Consider the following 22320-nt stretch of genomic DNA (forward strand, 5'->3'; position numbering starts at 1 on the left):
GTAAGGGGGTGCATGACCATGGCATGAGGGTGCTGCGCCCCTGTTCCCTTGTTTAAAAAAATCCCTGGAATTAGGAGACGATCACAAAATAGCAAGAGAAACCCATATTTTTAGAAATACAAATTAGTGAGACTGTGAAAGAAATGATATATTTTATCCCTGACTGTTTTTAGTAGTGTCCTTGATTATTCGCAAAACACTTAATATGTTTTGTTTTAATGCTGCAATAAATTTGCTTTTTTTACGTAACCAAACATTTTCATGCACGTACTGTGTTCTGTGACGCTATTGGTTTGTCTACGTTTAATTGCCGTGCAATGGAACGCTCACAAAGCACAAGAGTTCGCTTTTTGTGAAATGTTCATCACATAGTGATGAAAGTTGCATCTCATAAAAGCTTGTCAGCATTAATCTACATGTATGACTACTCTTTTCATTTGTACAACAAGTAAATATGACCTCCAATCGTTCAAGACAAAAATCAATGTTTCCAGGAACTTCTCTACTCTGTAAAAGCCTAACACAGGAAATGAATTCCACTTAACCACATTTTGTATTTTAACATTTGAATCGACAAGTACTTTTAATTTTGCTTTAGAAGTATTTAGCAATTCATTAGGCTCTGACAGAATGTATTTATACACTAGAAAACATGAAATGAATCTAGCTATTTTATTCCAAGTACTGTTTGAGAAAGATTAATAAATTATGGATTCTTTTGTAAAAAATAGATAAAAATATTTTGGCAATGCTTAATGTTTTCATTAAAAATATTTCAGCAACCCCCAAATTTTTTTACATCAATGTACAAGGACATTTATGAGTACCGTAAAATCTGTATTAGAAGCCGCATCCCTAATAGAAGTCGCATCCATACTATTTGAATAATTGAGAACTAAAAATTCCTCATTTCTCATATGTGTAGATGCTCTAAAAGAAGCCGCATCCCCTCTGTTGCATTGTACCATTTTAATAGAAGCCGCGGCTTCTAATACAGATTTTACAGTATTATACTTTGAAAACATAGCAAGACTAGTGAAACCTTGCCCGTCAGATCCATTAAGCAACTTCTAGCTCAACACACTGACTTCTAATTTGATCATTATTTGGAAACTGAGTTAATATCTGATTCTTTTTTATTATTTTAATTTTGAGGAAAATTCTGTCTGTTGATCTGATGTTGTTAGATATTTCAGAAAATGTGAGTTTGAGAAGTTAATTGTGATCAGAGAACAGAGACAGACTAGCATGAATTTTAACGAAAACATGCATGTAAAAGAAAACAATGATTTTCAAATATAGCTGCAATATATCCGCACAGACAATCCGTTGCCATGGAAAAGACACAAAATTTATGTACTGCACATACCTTCATTGCATAAAACTTTTTATCCTCTACTTTCTGTACTTTTAATACTTGTCCAAACCCACCTCTCGACAAGGGATATAAAATCTGTGAATATGAAAATTTATACAATTAGGAAAATATCTAAACAACAAAGTCGAGTATACCTGATGTTTGGTTTATAACCAAAATATTTAGATTTTTGCAGTAGATGTTCGGCCTGCACCTTTCACGCGATCTCTCTTTGAATGGAAAATCACTTATTTCAATGAAACTGAATCAATTGATCAACATTCTTACCTCAAAATCTGTCTCTGCCATATTGTGTCTGACAACATACTCCGTCAATTGATCAACATTCTTACCTCAAAATCTGTCTCTGCCATATTGTGTCTGACAACATACTCCGTCAATTGACCAACATTCTTACCTCAAAATCTGTCTCTGCCATATTGTGTCTGACAACATACTCGGTCAATCGACCAACATTCTTACCTCAAAACTGTCTCTGCCATATTGTGTCTGACGACATACTCGGTCAATTGACCAACATTCTTACCTCAAAATCTGTCTCTGCCATATTGTGTCTGACAACATACTCCGTCAATTGATCAACATTCTTACCTCAAAATCTGTCTCTGCCATATTGTGTCTGACAACATACTCGGTCAATTGACCAACATTCTTACCTTAAAATCTGTCTCTGCCATATTGTGTCTGACAACATACTCCGTCAATTGATCAACATTCTTACCTCAAAATCTGTTACTGCCATATTGTGTCGGACAACATACTCCGGTAAAAACAGTGACTCCACTTGTGGAACGGGCCACTTGGTAAGTGATGCAGCATAAGGATTTGTTAATGTGGACGAACGAGGACGTCGTCTTGAAGTTCGGGCCCAGATACGCTCAAATGCCTCTGGTTCACTAACACTGCGAGAAAGCTGCATAAAGATGTAAATGTATTAATAAACTTGTTGAAAATGCTGGAAACTAATAATTATGAATATGGTATTTTAATCTATTATTCCATTCATATTCAACTGATGTACACATTTTTGCAACTTTGACAAATAGGCTGTTAATTATCATCACTCTAGCTTCAGCATATACTGAGTATGCTCAGAACATTGGTCATGTGACATACTCAAATAATGAAGTGATTAATATACAGTTTGCAAAAAATTGCAGGGTGAATTTCAGTTGTTACTTGATTTTTCAACTATAGTGTAAACAAGACAAGAGCATCACTTTGGAAATCAACTGTATTATTTACTGTGACTTTGATCTAGCTGCTAGCTATGTCCCCATGGAAACAGCATTAAAATGAACCATCTGTACTACATCAGAGTATCATTGGATTCATTTATTAATGCTCTACCTGACCAGAGAAGAGTAAATAAAATAATGCAGTAAGCATTTATATAGAAATAAAAAATATATACAAATTATAAAATGAAATTAAAGAGAAATAAAAAAAAACTGAACGATTGGTATAATATTACACAAAATGACAAAAAAATGTAAAATTTTTAAGGTAAAATCATTGAACTGAATACTGTATAAATTAACAAAAATGTATAAATTAATAGATAATTTAATTAACCCACATTTATGTCAAAATCAAAAAGAATAAATGTTCACATTTGTAAAATGCAAACAAAAGCAAAAGCTAACACAAATGCATGAATTACTCGAATCATCAACAGATCCCGATGAGCTGAGATTCAGTGGCAGATTGCAAAAAAAAATTGGCAGCAACTAAGACAGTCTACAAGCTTGGGATACAACCCTGAGGCATGAATTTGTAACCTGATTAGTGTAGATATATATATTACTGTGAGGTGACAGATGCGATACACATTGTCCAATCCCAACTGCCACTGTTATATTTACTAAGCTATGTAGCATTCCAAGAATTAAGTTGGCAAGAACATCAATCAGAATTAGTGAGACATACACATTAACAGTTAACAGTCAATAAATTAATACCGGTAGCTAACTTTTACATGTGATTAAAATGTCCTAGGATTTCTGCCTAGACTAGTTTGAAATCCAGACAGCAAATTATAACAAACAACATAATTTTATTAGAATTCCCATACCTCGGGGAAACCAGTGTGAAAATCTTGTAGTTTTAAAATGGCGTAAATTTTAAGAAATGTGTCTTAATATTCTCATTATCAGTACTAAACTTGAATTTCTATCCCATAATGCATTGCACATATGTTCACAAACTAGCTCAGTACTAAAATTAACTTAAAAGCTTAAATTAGGATAATATAAAATATAAAGTTAAGATGTTATTCTTTGGAACAACCCTTGCCATATTCAAACAATTAAATATGATGAGACATATCATGTCCCATCAAATACGACCTAGAATGACCCCTACTTAATTAGCATTTATGAATTCATATTCAGTTACAAGTGGCATGTAAGTTTCTTTTTTTATGCCATATTTTTTCATATATATATTGCTCTGGTAGGGGAAAAACAGTTTTACCATGAGAGGTTGACCATCAGAAATATGTGTATGACAGTGAACATTTTTCTTTACTTACAGTAGTTTTAAACCAGATTCTTGTTCATGTTGATGCTCACAATTGTTGTAAAGTGCGTATGGTTTCTTTGATTTTTCAGTATAATTTGTTTTTTAAATTTTTTCCCACGGATTTGTTTCGCACCTCCCAGTTTCTAATGTTCAACCCTTATGTTGATGTCAGCCATTTATCTGAGATTCATAATATATATTTGTATATTGATTCTTCTAAATAACACTTGACCAATGAGAATCATTTAATATCAGCCAATGAGCATATCCTCGAGGGCGGAGCTACGTCACAAGACGTTGCACGTTGCTATGACGCGCACCACTGTACATGCATTTCCATGGGCTCTGTGCGCGCTGCTGTGGAACACCAGTCGAGCCGGTGAAAATTCGAAAAAACAACACAAACTCAACTTTGAAGTAATCCCGAACAACCAAATTTATATATGTTACACACGTAGGGCTAATCTTGTTACACTGTTCAGAGGAGTCTCGACAATAATCCCAAAGTACAGTTTTCTGCGAGTTTTTGGCCTTTGTTTTCACCGCCGCGGGTTGCCAGGCGGTGAAAATGCCCGGATGTCCGCCCCCGAGGATAGACTTTTTCACCAATTATCTTGACCACCTAATACTTGTTATTGTATCTTTTTCCCCTCTCGTACAATTCATTTGTATTTGCCACTTACATGTTTTTTTTTCTCACATTAGCATAGCACCTATATATAATGCTAGTTTCAGAGATTCAAAATTCCTTTTTCAGTTGTAGGCTATCACTGAGTTAATTGGTTCAGCAATAAACCATACCATGTTTGTGCATCCACAGTTTGACTCAGTCATCAAGTACTCCTGAGAGTGGGTAATCTATACCCCACACCATTCCTTTGACTTATAATGCATTGATTCCTGTAAATTCACATCATGGATTGTACTTATATAACTGTAATTGCATAGTCACTCTGCATTTGTATCATACATGTATATTTGTCACAGCATCAACAATCCTTCTTGATATGGCAGTAGGAATGGGAAAAAATGATTTATAATATTCGTAATCATTCGGCTATTCAATGGACCATATGTGAACATGCACTCAATTTTTCAGTTGAAATCACACATTATATTCTCTGTAAGCAGGTCTGAATGTTGAAACATTGCGATTTCCATATTTTTGGTTTAACTTAAACATCTTGCCAAGTATTTCATGAATTTTCATTTTTTTTTAATTTTAAAATTATTATGATAATAATTATGCACAGAATTAAAAAATATTTTAAAGGCTTGAAAATTAGACTTCCTAATCTTAGATATCCTAATCTTATGTAAATATAGATTCTAATTGTTATTTACTGTTTTTTTTTATTTATAACTATTTTTTTTACTTGTCATTCTTTTTAAGTATTATTTATATTGTGTCTTGATCACCTTTAAGATATTCAATAAAAAAAAAAGTCATGAACAAACAAAATAACACTGTCTATTAAATGAAATATGGAAAAAAAAAAAAAATTGGATCAGATCAGATTTTAATCAGATTTTCCAAAGAAGAACTCATCATGGAAATGAAATTGATTCACAATATTATAGTCTGTAATAACAGGAGGAAAATTGTTATATATAAATTAACTATACAAATGCAGTACCCTGAAGGTATAAATACGGTAGATATCTTGGATATCATGTAACTCAAGTAATGTAGTAATTAACACATGTACTCATAGGAATACACTCATCAAATTTCAGTAGTAATGTTCTAATTTGTTGTTTTGTGCCAAGTGACATTAAAGTCACTGCTGTCTTTCATGATTTTTCTTGCTAATTGTAAGTACATGTGTGAACCACGCAGTCTTCCAAACCTATTATGATACATGTTTCAAAAGGAAATAATTAAGGCCTTTATACTTGATGTATACTATAGAGTAAACAGTTGGCTTCGGGAATTGGGCCCCTATCCATAATTTTCTCTACTAGCAGCACACATATTTACAGAAATTATAGAAGTATTTTTACATGTAAATAACAAAAATAATATTTTAATGATACAGCATACAAGAAATGTTTTTTTCTCTTATGTGTGCTTCTTATTGAGAAAACTAACTACTGGTGGTAACTAACTTGCTAGATCAAGAATCAGAAGAAAACAAATTTTGAATTAATTAATTGAAAAGACATCCAAAAACTTTGTTGTTGTTGTACATTATATTGAACCCAGTTGATTCACATGCCATCAGTGGCTTATCTTTAAAAAATATAAACATGTTTACAAAAATAATTACAAAAAAACATTTTCCCCGGGGACAACAAAGACAGGATTTTTTTTGCCTCTGAAAAACTTTTTCTTCAATGCGGTAATAAAAATAAGTATTTTTGCTACATCAAACTTAAGTACCAGTATTCTAATAATTTTAATTTCCACAAAGGTTTCCCACAAATAACCTCAATTCTAGATTTCACGAATGACTTGTTAGTTCCACAAGCCTCACTGCTGAAGTGAAAAGGTAATTTAGAAATAAATTTAACCCACTGACGTTCAGACCATCTTTCAAAACACATAACACTTTGATAAAAGCCACTATAAATGCGTTTTGTGAAATGGCAACTCATTAACGAGATAAAGACAGAAAACTGATGCTTTTTTGCAGTCAAATGTCATTACATTGATGTATTATGGATATGAGGCAATCAAGATAGACATAAGAGACAAATATATCACACAGCCTGTATTTATGTGATGAAGCATACTAGAATAGAATAGAATAGAATAGAATAGAATAGAATAGAATAGAATAGAATAGAATAGAATATAGAATATAGAATAGAATATAGAATAGAATAGAATAGAATAGAATAGAATAGAATAGAATAGAATAGAATAGAATATAGAATAGAATATAGAATAGAATAGAATAGAATAGAATAGAATAGAATAGAATAGAATAGAATAGAATAGAATAGAATAGAATAGAATAGTGATGTGTAATTTCTGAAATTAATTAACATTTAAGAAGCAAGGTTCTTGTTAGTAAAAGATCAGATTTTATCTTAATAAATGTCATGTTATGCCTGTACTTTTAGGTTGTATGGATCAATGAACAGTATCATAATATTTGGATTATAGTATATTCTACCAGGTGTCACATAACTACTAGTATTTAGAGTACATGTGTCAGCTGGCTAGAGAATTACTCACATTTGTATTACATCAGTAAATCTGCTCTTCAGCTGAAGCAATATACTACACACCTGTATACTATTAGTACATACCGGTAGTTGCAGAGACAGAGAAAACTGTCTGAACTGAACACTTAGAAACCTTTAAACTAAACTGGACACTAAACAGACAGTTCAGCTTCATAGAGAAATTTTCAGGTTTAATTCTACTTCGAGCTATAACCATAAGAGCATGTTTGTGGATTTAGAAATATTATTTAGTATAGACAGGTCTCCAGTTTATGAAGGGTTCAGTATAGACAGGTCTCCAGTTTATGAAGGGTTCAGTATAGACAGGTCTCCAGTTTATGAAGGGTTCAGTATAGATAGGTCTCCAGTTTATGAAGGGTTCAGTATAGACAGGTGAGGTTTTACTATACCTGAGTAAAATAATGATGATCGTGTGCCACTTAGCCACTTAATCATCATCATTATTGATTAAAAAAATTGTGAGAAAAAATTATCATGTTTTACATGTTATGTGATAAAAGAACAAAAATATACAATATACATGCTGTTGTTTAACACTTTGAATGTTATCATTTTCCCCGCCAAAATCTTATAGTAACATTTCAAAAATTTTAATGTATTAAAATTTTCTACAATTCCTTTTGTTAATTTTGAATCAAATGGACACTTTGCCTTTGAATTTTTAAAAAAGTTCAATTTGTTAATGGTGTCAGAACTTGACATTGGCATTAAAAGGGTTACACATATTTTAGTAAAAATAAAGTTAAACTCTATAAAGCTCTTGTGTGAATACAAGGGAATATATGCAATCATTGATGTTTTATAAAAAAATATCTAGGAAATGAAATGGCATTAGAGATTAGCCAGCTGATGTTCAGTGCCAATATAATAATAATGTTTTATCTTAAGAAATAAATTTTCTTTTAGTGTACAGTAATAAAGTATTAAGATATAAAATTGCTTAAAATGAGAAACATCTAGCAAATTTGATCATAATACATTCTGAAGTTTTTTAGATTTTGCCACACAGGCTGAAATGAGACAATATGTAAATTAGCTACTTAACATGCATGGTCATATCTCCAATACTAACCATTATTGGACATTACCCGTACCTATCTATAATGTACTAAATTAATGTACTAAATCCACTTTAAATTTTACTTATACTTATAAATTTACTCGGACAGACACACATACAGAAACACCAAACTCATTATTTCTCTTGTGTGCTTCAATTGTGCAATTGGGAGCTAAAAAAATAACATAATGATAATAAATGCAATATCAGTCAAAATTAGTCATATTATTACAGTAGTTTATTACAACCATATAGATTTTCTCACTGGGTTTGTTTCAACCTAATTTCAAGGAATGTGAACCACTATGATAAGGTTCACTATTTGGCATTAACAGCAGCTACCAGATCTGGATCCAATTAAAACCTGATAGCAATATGTTTTAGAGGATATATAACATGTTTATTAGTTTAGAGTAAGTCCGTCAGTTCCAGGCAACCTAGTGAATACTGGCTACTGTGGAATACTTTATTTTCGCTGGAATTAATTTTCGCTGAAAAGGCTTTTTTGGGCATTTTGCTTGGAATTTATTTTCACTGATTTTTGATGAGTTTAATGTGAAATATAGGAAAAAAAGTATATTTGCTGGATTTTATTTTCACGGAATCATCCCTTCAGCGAAAATAGCGAAAATAAATTCCAAGCGAAAATAAAGTATCCTACAGTATTTCCTTAGACAATAATATGAAGTGACAAAAAACAGAGTTTATAGCTTGCATATTATTATAAAACCCTGCCCCTAATTTTTCATTCACTTTGATTTTCTAACAAAATGTGATTGTAAACCATGCATAAAATTTGCATAAAATTTACATATCATTGATGAAAGATTTTGCATATCATTTGCATATAATAATTTGCATCTCATTGATATCATCTGCATGAGAGTGCCAAATTTATTAGCATGCATTGATTAGAATACAATCTAATTGATTGACAAACATTTTTTACACTATTTGTAAAAAGTATAATTTGGAAAATGAATTATAATATGAAATCTGCCTACATGTACAAATAGAGAATTATTTGCATATTATTAACATAATTAGTATGCATAACAGTGGATCATCTGATACAAATAAACTAATTTTATAAGATGGTGCAGTAAAATAGTGCAAAAAGCATTATTGATGTTTGTTGGAGAGCAAATTGTTAAAAAAATAAATCAATACCACTTTCGTACACATGCTATCTTCAGTGAACAAGGAATGATATCTTTACAATACACGTAACTTCTTTTAGCAAGAGGTAATGTATAAGAGTACGAGAAAGTGAAGGTTAACCCATTTTAAGGCAGTGGCATACATGTACATGAGTGTTTCCTCTAAGGAAATATAGAACTCAAGGAGAGTCAAGTTATTTTTGTTATTATTAATGATATCTCAGTGTAAAGCAGCTTGGTGAGGTCACTGAGAAAGTTGCATGCAAATGTGGCTTCAAAATGGAACTCAAACGATAAAGAAACATGCCATTTTTTATTTGCCCATAACACTTGCAAAACAAGTGAATTCAGCTGATTGCAACAGGTCCTTCAAAACTCAGATACGGGAAAAATAGAATGTGAAAAATGCTATGCTAAAAATAAGCTTGGCTCTAAAAGAAAAACAATTCTGATTGCAAGATCACAAACTCAATATATGATGTGAAGTTAAATCAAGAGACCGTGTAATTACAAGATATAGTATCTTCATTTCACAAGCCTGAGGCTTGAAATTAAACCATATCAAACAATCTCTCCTTGCTCAATAGACGGTAACAAATGTTTAAAATATATTGTTTTTTTTTAAATTCATACTGCAATAGAATATTTTCTTTTCTAGACTTTAAGGTTCTATAATACCGGTACATATAATAATGTTGTCTGTATTGATTTTACATGACATGATATTATCTATCAAAAGTAGTTGTGAAAATATTTCGTCTCATTGCTTGATAGTTTCTTAGTTGTTTTTTTTAGCTGTTTTTTTCTTTCTATATATGTAATGATTACAATCCCCTCGGGGGGCTGCTCGAGTGTTCATAAATATATAATATGTTAATTGAAAAATCTTTTGTACGATTCGCACATACCGGTATGTCTCTTGTATGTATGATTGAAGTCGAAACAAACAACGCATTGTTTGGAAGATTTAAATTGCATATTTTCAAAGGAATAAGCTGAAAAACTGCAACAAAGTTTCAAAACTTTTAAAGAACTTTAAAATCTGAAGACATTTCAATCAAATACTGGCAGATAGAAAATTACGAAAATGTCTACAATGTACACAGAGGTATCTCAGTAATTTTGCCTTAGAAGGTCAATGACCTTCAATGACCCTTGAACCCAATGATATTTGTAAAAGTATACATATTTATGAAATTAATCTTTAAGAAAGTAATAAGTGCATTCTCTTTACTACATGCTTTAAATTTTCATGTCTCTCAAATTAGTTTTTGCTTGGCTGAGCATTCAACGAATATTGAGATATGTGGAAATGTTTAGCAAGATCTGTTGCGTACATACTAAAATAATTTCCCATTATATTTTTGATATTATAAAAATACCATATTTGCCCTATTAGTATGTCTATATAAACAAAATAAGTTATATTTAAAGCGGGGGAGTTGTCACCTAGCTGTGCATGCGTCAGATGGCCATAGTCTGTCATTGTTTACAAACAAACGTCTACCCATGAGCCTTTGCATTTTTAGCGCGTGTTGTTATCGTCGCTTGGAACTAAATTCCCGCGCATGCGCAGGTGACAACCCTGCTGCTTTAACAATACAGTAAAGAATAAATGCAATTTTTGGTTATTTTGTTTATGTGTGGTTCTGTTCCAGATTTTGAGTGAATATTGTCCATGTTATTTCTTTCTTTTCTAAAAATAAAAATAAATGACTCACAGAAAACAGTAAAATAATAGTATGTTTCTGATAACAATTAAAAACAAAAATAGAGTAGGTAAATACAATCATATTACAAATCTCATCTTACAAAGCAACAATTTTGGAGGAATTTTTCTAGAATGTGGCTAGAAACAGGGAGTATGCGAGTTTTCTCATGTGGCCACTTTCCAGTTTAGCCATAAAAAAAATACAAGGTTAGAATGCACAATAAAGGTAGAGTTGAGTTTTGGAAAATTCATTATTTTTGCTATATGGCCTATTACGAATGAGTTGTGAGGTAATTCATGAAGAATATTCCTACAGAGGTTACAAATTACATCTAATTGTCTTCTGCATGTACACGTATGCATTGATTTAACACTAGCTAGTCCATGAGGACTCGTATCTCTTGGTTGTATTTATGTGCTAGTCAAACCTGTGTAGATTGTCACCTTCATGCAGAGACCATCTGTCCATATTGACAACTTTTGAGCAGTCCAAATGCAATTTATATGTAAAGTGACCTGTATATAAAGACCACCTGTCGACAGTGACCATCTTTGAGCAGTCCCAATGCATTTTACATGTAAAGTGACCTGTATATAAAGACCACCTGCCTACAGTGACCATCTTTGAGCAGTCCAAATGCAATTTACATGTAAAGAGACCTGTGTATAACGACCACCTGCCTACAGTGACCATCTTTGAGCAGTCCCAATGCATTTTACTTGTAAAGTGACCTGTATATAAAGACCACCTGCCTATAGTGACCATCTTTGAGCAGTCCCAATGCATTTTACATGTAAAGTGACCTGTATATAAAGACCACCTGCCCACAGTGACCATCTTTGAGCAGTCCCAATGCATTTTACATGTAAAGTGACCTGTATATAAAGACCACCTGCCTACAGTGACCATCTTTGAGCAGTCCCAATGCATTTTACATGTAAAGTGACCTGTGTATAAAGACCACCTGTCTACAGTGACCATCTTTGAGCAGTCCCAATGCAATTTACATGTAAAGTGACCTGTATATAAAGACCACCTGCCTACAGTGACCATCTTTGAGCAGTCCCAATGCATTTTACATGTAAAGTGACCTGTATATAAAAACCACCTGTCTACAGTGACCATCTTTGAACAGTCTCAATGCGTTTTACATGTAAAGTGACCTGTATATAAACCCCACATGTCGACAGTGATCATCTTTGAGCAGTCCAAATGCAATTTATATGTAAAGTGACCTGTATATAAAGACCACCTGTGTATAGTGACCACCTTTGAGCTGTCCAAATGCAATTTACATGTAAAGTGACCTGTATATAAAGACCATATATGCCTGTAGTGACCATCTTTGAGCAGTTCCAATGCAATTTACATGTAAAGTGACCTGTATATAAAGACCACCTGCCTACAGTGACCATCTTTGAGCAGTCCCAATGCATTTTACATGTAAAGTGACCTGTATATAAAAACCACCTGTCTACAGTGACCATCTTTGAACAGTCCCAATGCGTTTTACATGTAAAGTGACCTGTATATAAAGACCACATGTCGACAGTGATCATCTTTGAGCAGTCCAAATGCAATTTATATGTAAAGTGACCTGTATATAAAGACCACCTGTGTATAGTGACCACCTTTGAGCAGTCCAAATGCAATTTACATGTAAAGTGACCTGTATATAAAGACCATATATGCCTGTAGTGACCATCTTTGAGCAGTTCCAAAGCAATTTACATGTAAAGTGACCTGTATATAAAAACCACCTGTCTACAGTGACCATCTTTGAGCAGTCCCAATGCATTTTACATGTAAAGTGACCTGTATATAAAAACCACCTGTCTACAGTGACCATCTTTGAGCAGTCCCAATGCAATTTACATGTAAAGTGACCTGTATATAAAGACCACCTGCCTACAGTGACCATCTTTGAGCAGTCCCAATGCATTTTACATGTAAAGTGACCTGTATATAAAGACCACCTGCCTACAGTGACCATCTTTGAGCAGTCCCAATGCATTTTACATGTAAAGTGACCTGTATATAAAGACCACCTGCCTACAGTGACCATCTTTGAGCAGTCCCAATGCATTTTACATGTAAAGTGACCTGTATATAAAAACCACCTGTCTACAGTGACCATCTTTGAGCAGTCCCAATGCATTTTACATGTAAAGTGACCTGTATATAAAGACCACCTGCCTACAGTGACCATCTTTGAGCAGTCCCAATGCAATTTACATGTAAAGTGACCTGTATATAAAGAACACCTGCCTACAGTGACCATCTTTGAGCAGTCCCAATGCATTTTACATGTAAAGTGACCTGTATATAAAGACCACCTGTCTACAGTGACCATCTTTGAACAGTCCCAATGCATTTTACATGTAAAGTGACCTGTATATAAAGACCACCTGTCTGTAGTGACCATTTTTGAGCAGTCCCAATGCAATTTACATGTAAAGTAACCTGTATATAACGACCACCTGTCTGTAGTGACCATTTTTGAGCAGTCCCAATGCATTTTACATGTAAAGTGACCTGTATATAAAGACCACCTGTCTGTAGTGACCATTTTTGAGCAGTCGCAATGCAATTTACATGTAAAGTGACCTGTATATAAAAACCACCTGTCTGTAGTGACCAACTTTGAGCAGTCCCAATGCAATTTACATGTAAAGTGACCTGTATATAAAGACCACCTGCCTACAGTGACCATCTTTGAGCAGTCCCAATGCATTTTACATGTAAAGTGACCTGTATATAAAGACCACCTGTCTGTAGTGACCATTTTTGAGCAGTCCCAATGCAATTTACATGTAAAGTGACCTGTATATAAAGACCACCTGCCTACAGTGACCATCTTTGAGCAGTCCCAATGCAATTTACATGTAAAGTGACCTGTATATAAAGACCACCTGCCTACAGTGACCATCTTTGAGCAGTCCCAATGCATTTTACATGTAAAGTGACCTGTATATAAAAACCACCTGTCTACAGTGACCATCTTTGAGCAGTCCCAATGCATTTTACATGTAAAGTGACCTGTATATAAAGACCACCTGCCTACAGTGACCATCTTTGAGCAGTCCCAATGCAATTTACATGTAAAGTGACCTGTATATAAAGACCACCTGCCTACAGTGACCATCTTTGAGCAGTCCCAATGCATTTTACATGTAAAGTGACCTGTATATAAAGACCACCTGTCTACAGTGACCATCTTTGAACAGTCCCAATGCATTTTACATGTAAAGTGACCTGTATATAAAGACCACCTGTCTGTAGTGACCATTTTTGAGCAGTCCCAATGCAATTTACATGTAAAGTAACCTGTATATAACGACCACCTGTCTGTAGTGACCATTTTTGAGCAGTCCCAATGCATTTTACATGTAAAGTGACCTGTATATAAAAACCACCTGTCTGTAGTGACCAACTTTGAGCAGTCCCAATGCAATTTACATGTAAAGTGACCTGTATATAAAGACCACCTGCCTACAGTGACCATCTTTGAGCAGTCCCAATGCATTTTACATGTAAAGTGACCTGTATATAAAGACCACCTGTCTGTAGTGACCATTTTTGAGCAGTCCCAATGCATTTTACATGTAAAGTGACCTGTATATAAAGACCACCTGTCTGTAGTGACCATTTTTGAGCAGTCCCAATGCAATTTACATGTAAAGTAACCTGTATATAACGACCACCTGTCTGTAGTGACCATTTTTGAGCAGTCCCAATGCATTTTACATGTAAAGTGACCTGTATATAAAGACCACCTGTCTGTAGTGACCATTTTTGAGCAGTCCCAATGCAATTTACATGTAAAGTGACCTGTATATAAAAACCACCTGTCTGTATTGACCAACTTTGAGCAGTCCCAATGCAATTTACATGTAAAGTGACCTGTATATAAAGACCACCTGCCTACAGTGACCATCTTTGAGCAGTCCCAATGCATTTTACATGTAAAGTGACCTGTATATAAAGACCACCTGTCTGTAGTGACCATTTTTGAGCAGTCCCAATGCAATTTACATGTAAAGTGACCTGTATATAAAGACCACCTGTCTACAGTGACCATCTTTGAGCAGTTCCAATGCATTTTACATGTAAAGTGACCTGTATATAAAGACCACCTGTCTACAGTGACCATCTTTGAGCAGTCCCAATGCAATTTACGTGACAATAGACATCAGTCAGATTTGTTCACCCCTTAATCTTGGGCTAGTGAATTAGAGTAGGAAATGTAACCCTAGTCAACAATGGCATTCAAATATCCAGCAGTAACACTTATCTGCCTTGCTAGTCAGGAAATGCAGTGTCTTTGTCACTTTGCAACAGATTCAAGAAATCTAATCTTTTAATATTACTATGGTACATTCTGTTTTTTGAGATGTAGGCACAAAAATGTGAGAAATAAGCAGAAACATTTAGTCTTACACATTAATCTGTGTTAGAAAAAATTATAAAAATTAGACAATAGGATAATCTCCATGATGCATCTAAATCACTAGTTGCAGCTCATTACATCATGAACGACTTATTTAACATCAAATCATCATTTAGTTGTCATAGTTACAAAATCAATAATAGTCATTATATAAAGGTAGTTTGCTACCATTAAAACAGACAAATTGATCACAGTAAATCATTCAAAAACTGTTGTGTGATGATTCACATATATGTACCTAAGTCATTTATATTTAAAGTTTTCACAGAGAAAGAATGATGTCTTTTCAAGAAAACATACACAAAATAATCAAAAAAAGCAATGTTTTGGAACATTTTTCTTAGAAATACATGTAAACACATTATTCCATGTATTTATACTTGTATTAAAAAATTTCTAATTTTTCATGACAGCCATATGTAGCCCTCATAATACTACATATATTTTTTTAGCATAGCTCACCGGCAAAATTTTACAATATGATGGAATGTTTCTGAAACAATGTTAAACTACTTAAAACATGCATTTTTGAACAATTTTCAAGGTTATTTTGTGAAAAAAATTAGTTCGGTGACCATATATTTTTAATTCAGAATTTTGAGCATTACAGTAACCCAATCTATCTGGATTTCAAGAATGTATGTTTTTTTAATGATAGTGAATTACCCTAGTACAATTACAGTACATTACATTAATTATTTCCAAAATAAAGAAATTTGTTTATTTTACGATCATTATGGTATACAGGATTGACATATTAATAGTTCATTGCTTGGTAATATTTCAGTAAGCTTCATAAATGTGTCATTATAAACCCATTGCTTATATAAGTAGTTAATGAACATCTTCCTATATGTATACGTGTGTATTTCAGTCGGGTCATCAATTTTACAAACAAATAAATACGTATCATTCATTCATTGTCATCTCAGACAAAATTTAAATATATATGAAAATACATAAAGATCTTGCAATTGATATTCAGGATATTGTTTTGTTTTTTAAATATGAACTGTATGGCATTCATCAACATTTACATTTTTTTTCAACATTGTTTTGCTATTGCTGTTATTACTAAGTTCTATTCAAAATTAGTAATATCAAAAAATTATTAAAGAATATCCTATACTGGTAGATATTATATAATAAGTAAATGTATAACAAGAAAAAAATGTGCTGATGCAATATATATTGATTTCATTATTTGAAAATATTGCGTTATAACAATTTATTCTTTAAAATGGTTTTGTTAGCATTTCTGCTTTATTTTATTTTAATATTCCTTGTATTTCAACATACTGTAAAATACTTTATTTTAGCTGGAATTAATTTTTGCTGAAATGACGTTTTGGGTGTTTTGTATGGAATTTATTTTCACTGATTTTTGACATCTTGAATGTAAAATATAGGAAAAACGGTATATTCACTAGTTTCTATTTTCACTGATTCATTCCTTTAGCTAAAATATCGAAAAATTAATTCCAAACAAAAATGAAGTATTTTATAGTAATTAAATTAGGTGATTAAGACAACAGACAATTATACAAAAATAATGAAATTTGTTTTTCTTTTAATTAATGAAAGAGTAAATTTTATTGAAGAATTTATTTATTTTGTGATTTCTTCTTTACTGGTATATCTATTTTGTTGACTTGATTGCAAGATGATTAGTATTTTCTCATGATTTCAACTGTAGATAAATAGAATAATAGCAATCATGTCATATTTCTATTCATTTCACCACTAGATGTTTGTCTCATAGATGATAATGGGGTCAACTGTATTCATCATTGTATTGTGAATATAGACTACCTTACTCCCTAGTGTGCACTGAGACTGTCATGTCAGGATGATGTTCACACATTCATTGCAGACACAGCTATGTGTTTATGTCGTCCCTGAGTGGTTGTGAAGCACAGTGAAGTCACTTATCAGCGTTACAAGACCATCTCACAACCAGGATCTACTTTCATCACCTTCAACAAAGTAGTCCTGTTAAATTTTTGACTCCTTGTATTTTGTAGATATGTATGTAATTTTAAATACTTTTTTTGTTAAATTTAGTCAAAATAGATGTTATTTCCAACTTGATATATTCTTGATAACAAGTTTTTGAAAACATATATATGGAAACAATTACAATAGATCTATTTTTATTTATTTTTCCATCATTCCAGACACAATAAATCATAATTATCTGAAAATGACACAAAAGATATAAATAGTGGTGTCAGAGCATGTTAAATACCTCTTGTGAAGTTTGTAAACACCATACACCACTTAAGAAAAAATAACATGTTTTAAGTCTCAAAGAATTAATGATAAGAATATTAAATAAAAAATTTCATGTTTTGCCAGGAACCTATATATATATAAATAGAGACCAATTCATTGTCAGAATTTGTTTTAAACTCTGTAAGTGACAGTTATTTTGAATTTTGTTGTTGTTGTTTGTGAAATACTGAGTGCCATATTTTTCCCTGGCAAAATTTGCTTTCATATTTCTTATTATATTTTTGTCTATAATAGTCTGTAATTTTTTCTTGACTAACAATTTGTGATCCACATTTTTTAAAATTCAAGAAAAAAAATGTGATTTTAAAATTGATGAATGTTGAAAGTTGACCTTGCGCTCAAATGCTTAAGACTACACAATTGTAACTGAATTTTGTTATGTAATTTGTTTATTTTTCACTGCCTTAATTAATACTGACAAATTTATACACAAAACACAGAGAACTGTGGTTTTTAAATTATATTCCCCACAGCAATATTAACAAGAACGTCATCATATACATCAGATCCCCCGGCATATTTATTACAAGCACTGATTATATGTCTAAATCTGCTATAGTGTTCCAGATATGATAGTTATGCATTTTTAATGAGGTCACATGACAGTTTATGGTAATTAAATATGTTGGTGAGAACAGTACGCAGAGTTTTCAATAAAGCACTGGTTGAATGCCTATATCTGAAATGGTGCTTCAGATATGAAATTTATGCATTTTTAATGAGATCTCATGACCAAATATGGTTATACTAAATATGTTGATCAGATCTCATGTACAATGTCTTCAATATGTCTCTATCCGTAATATTGCTCTTGATATGACTGTACGGACAAACAAACGCTGTTAATCACTACATTCCCAACCAGCACATTCACCGAAGATTATTAATGTTAATGTGTATATACACACAACAGCAAAGTCAAGTTCAACTGCACAATGACCAGGTGAATATGACCACACTTAATGAAATCAAGACCAGTAACGGTCAGTTTTCTGTACTAAACTAAATTCAATAATAATTGATAATAGAATGATTCAGAAGTATATATGTGAGGAGACGTAGAATTTATCTCTCAATAATTAAATAATGAAATATTTTGAACACCAAATTTGGCCACCGGCATTCACAAATTAAAAATTCATAATTTTTTTCAGATTTTATTCTAAATTTTGGTCAAGACATGTAGCCAACAGGAAATTATGTCCATTTGGTTCAAAATTATTAAAAAAAAATCATAAAATAAATACATATAAATAAATTGAAAACTTTTTATTTTCCATGACTTGTCAAAACACATTCAACTAAAACAACATTTATTTATTTATTTTTAGAAGCACATCCCAAATAGAATTTCCATAAACCAAATTACATATTCTTACTAGAATATTAATGTATGACACACCTCATTTACATAATAAGTGCATGCGCTACTAACAGCAAATAATTAGATGTAATCGATGTGTTATTTACTAAAGCAGAAAAGCTAAATCATAAATTTGATTTTTCGTGTTAAAATACCTTAATTAATTTATTTGTAGTGTATGCGCATACAATAAATGCAACTGTTGGTTTATATGTACAGATGTTTTTTTAACGCCATTGTCAACATTTTGGTAATCATCTACAAAATAGTTTTGTACAGTCTGTTCCTTCACACATGAAAAATTGACAAACCTTTTGATCCAAAACTAAAAACAATATCAGAAACAGTATATATCTCGTGTTTTTGCGTGGAGAAAAAGATAAACAAATTACACAAAGTATATTTTATGCTGGTAATTTATGTTCATAAGGGACTGACCAACAGAAACTCTGGGGGTGAGAATTACTGTGAAAATTATTCCTTCACTTTTTTTTCAAGTGCAGAATTTTTTTTACTAAAACCCTAGTCAATCACTAATCGAGATTTTAAAATGCAATATGGATGAAATCATGTAATGTTTATTACTGCTGTTTGATATCATATATTGATAAATACATTGAATTATGATTTATCATGATCTGAATGAATGATCTTGTTACAGTACAGCAGACTATTCAGTCGACAAAACACAAATAATTTCCAATACACATGTGTACTGATTTTTTTGGTATGTACAATAACAGTCACTGCATATATGTATTACCCGTACTGCCATTTTTTTCTTCAAGTTTTATGAAATACTGTTGCGTAACATTTATAAAAAGCAACATTTATAGGTGACGATAAATCACAATCCAATTTGGTCATTAACATGCAGTATTAAACAGTTTATGAATGCATTTAAAAAAAATCAAAAAAGAAAGAACTCCTATGTGCTGAATGAAGGAATTGAATACATGATATAAATATAGTTCTGCTGTGTGAGAATCACAATTGTCAAAGCAATTTGATCCACAATATTGAAGTTCACAATACAAACAGAAAACCCTACCTATCCCCTATATATGCACAATCCCTGAATACCAATAAAAAATATATGTTTCATGGTGGAACTACTAAAAATGGAGAATTGTGCAATTTAATTAATTTGCACAAGTGTAAACCAAAAATTAATCAGGCCTATGATTTGTTCTGGGGCACGGTCCGCACCTATTCTCCAAGCTTCAAATTTTTATGCAAATTAGATAATTAATATTCACAGATGTCAAATGAAAAGTAATCGGATATGGAAAGTATCACAATGCATCTGTATCATGTTTCGTTGAAATCTGACAGCAGTTCTCCACATATCACTGGGAAAATAATTGGCTAATTATCATGCAAATTAGGTAATTAATATACACAGATTTCCACCATATTTTAATGTATCTGTGTACTAAGTTTTGTCAAAATATATTGAACGATTGTTAGGAAATCAGTCTAAAAGCTGAAAATTGGCTAATTATTATGCAGAATATCTATATTCCATTTTTTATCAAAATTCAAACAGAGGTTCTTGAGATATTGGTGGAACAGACATACATACAGACAGATTAACCACAAAAACTCCACAAAATTAAATAATGCTTTATCATTGTGTTATCATCACTAGATAATCAAACAGAAAATTTAGCATAATATTTGCCACATATTTGTCTAAATATATTTCAATATCCCAAAATAATCTAGACAACATTTTACAATAAGGCTTCTAAAATTGTCTCTACTCAAATATAATTTTTTTTTTATACAATGGTTACATATCATGGATGAAAAAAATAAAAAAAAATAATGGTGACTCTACAAAATTCAAAGAAAACTTTAGTCAGGCTTAGAGCATCTTTCTATTGTTACTCAAAATATTGGTCAGTGACATACACGCATGATGTAAAGAGCTTTAATTTCACAAGAGACAATGTTTCAATAAGGTCACTTGAAAAATCAGAAAAACAGAGAAAAATCTTTGTAAGTAAATGTCACTGCTGCTAAAACGAACATAATTTTCAGTGAGATATTAAATGAAAAAGGATTGTTTTGACTCTGGACTGTAATTTTTGCATATTATATGAAACTTTTTCTACAAAACAAAATAAGTCTACATAGTTTAATAATACTGAAGTAATTCTTTATAAGCAGATTATAACATGAAATATTGTCACTGCTGTATGTGTAATAGTTCATACTCTAATTTTAATTATCATTTTGGTCAACTGTCAAAATTTAATAGCTTTATTTTAAATTTGTGTAAATTGTTGAATATATAGTAATATATTATATATACACGGTCACTGTACATGTACAACAGTAGTACACTTAAAAACAAATTACAACTCTACTTTAGATAGAGATGACAACAGCAGGAATCAGTAATTTGGCACTGAGGCCAGCATTCACTGCCAGCCAAGAAACAAATGAAGAAAATATAACAATACATTTAATAAATATATTTAAAGTAGGGTCAGTCTTATTGTACTGATTTTTAACATATAATTTTAACATATAAATTGACAGTTCAAGGTTATGGGATTGTTATTGTTATATCAGAATATGCTAACTGTTTTGTATGTTGATATGGCAGTATGTGATAAAATCAGACGTAAAACAAACTGATATTTTTTAAGCGTATCGATCATGAAACAGCGTTTGCATGACGATCCGGAGATTTTTTGCACATATTTCTGAATTTCGAAATTTCACAAATTCATTTTTTTCCTTACAAAATATACGAGATTTTTTCAAATTAAAAAAAATAAAGAACAAGGCAAATCATGTTGTCAACAAAATTAACAGACAGGATATCATTACAAATATATAGAAGCGTTAATGTGAGAAACCGCAACAGTTATATACATTGAATCACAACACGAACAAGACAGGCAATAACAAAATATAATGTTGACAGCACCACGCATTGTGAAATCCACTTAGAATGTTGTCTTACCTTCCCCCGCTCTGTGTATCCCCAGACACGGCCTTGTCTGTTCCCCATAATTTCATGCTGCGATGGAGAGTATAAAGTGAGCTACTAGCTGTCACCTCGACACGCAATTCATTTCTGAGCTCACTGACGTTTTGTTCACGATCAAAACACTTTGACTTTCTCTTGGATCCCGCCCGAGTTTATCAGCGCGCCCTCAAACGAAGA

General features: G+C 32.1%; 1 protein-coding gene across 1 annotated transcript in view; it reads right to left on the minus strand.

The window, feature by feature from the left end:
* LOC102806138 (ribosomal protein S6 kinase-related protein-like) overlaps positions 1-22281 on the minus strand; it is a 35625-nt gene extending 13344 nt beyond the window's left edge. The window contains exons 1-3 of the mRNA XM_006821058.3: positions 22117-22281; positions 2100-2291; positions 1370-1453 (exon numbers count right to left, since the gene is read on the minus strand). Of these exons, the coding sequence (XP_006821121.1) occupies positions 1370-1453; positions 2100-2291; positions 22117-22164 (324 nt within the window). The 5' untranslated portion in view covers positions 22165-22281. The remainder of the gene's footprint in view (positions 1-1369; positions 1454-2099; positions 2292-22116) is intronic.
* Between the last annotated feature and the right edge of the window lie 39 nt (positions 22282-22320).

This window comes from Saccoglossus kowalevskii, chromosome 16, assembly GCF_978046115.1.
Source record: "Saccoglossus kowalevskii chromosome 16, keSacKowa6.1, whole genome shotgun sequence".
In the NCBI taxonomy this organism is placed as follows: domain Eukaryota; kingdom Metazoa; phylum Hemichordata; class Enteropneusta; family Harrimaniidae; genus Saccoglossus; species Saccoglossus kowalevskii.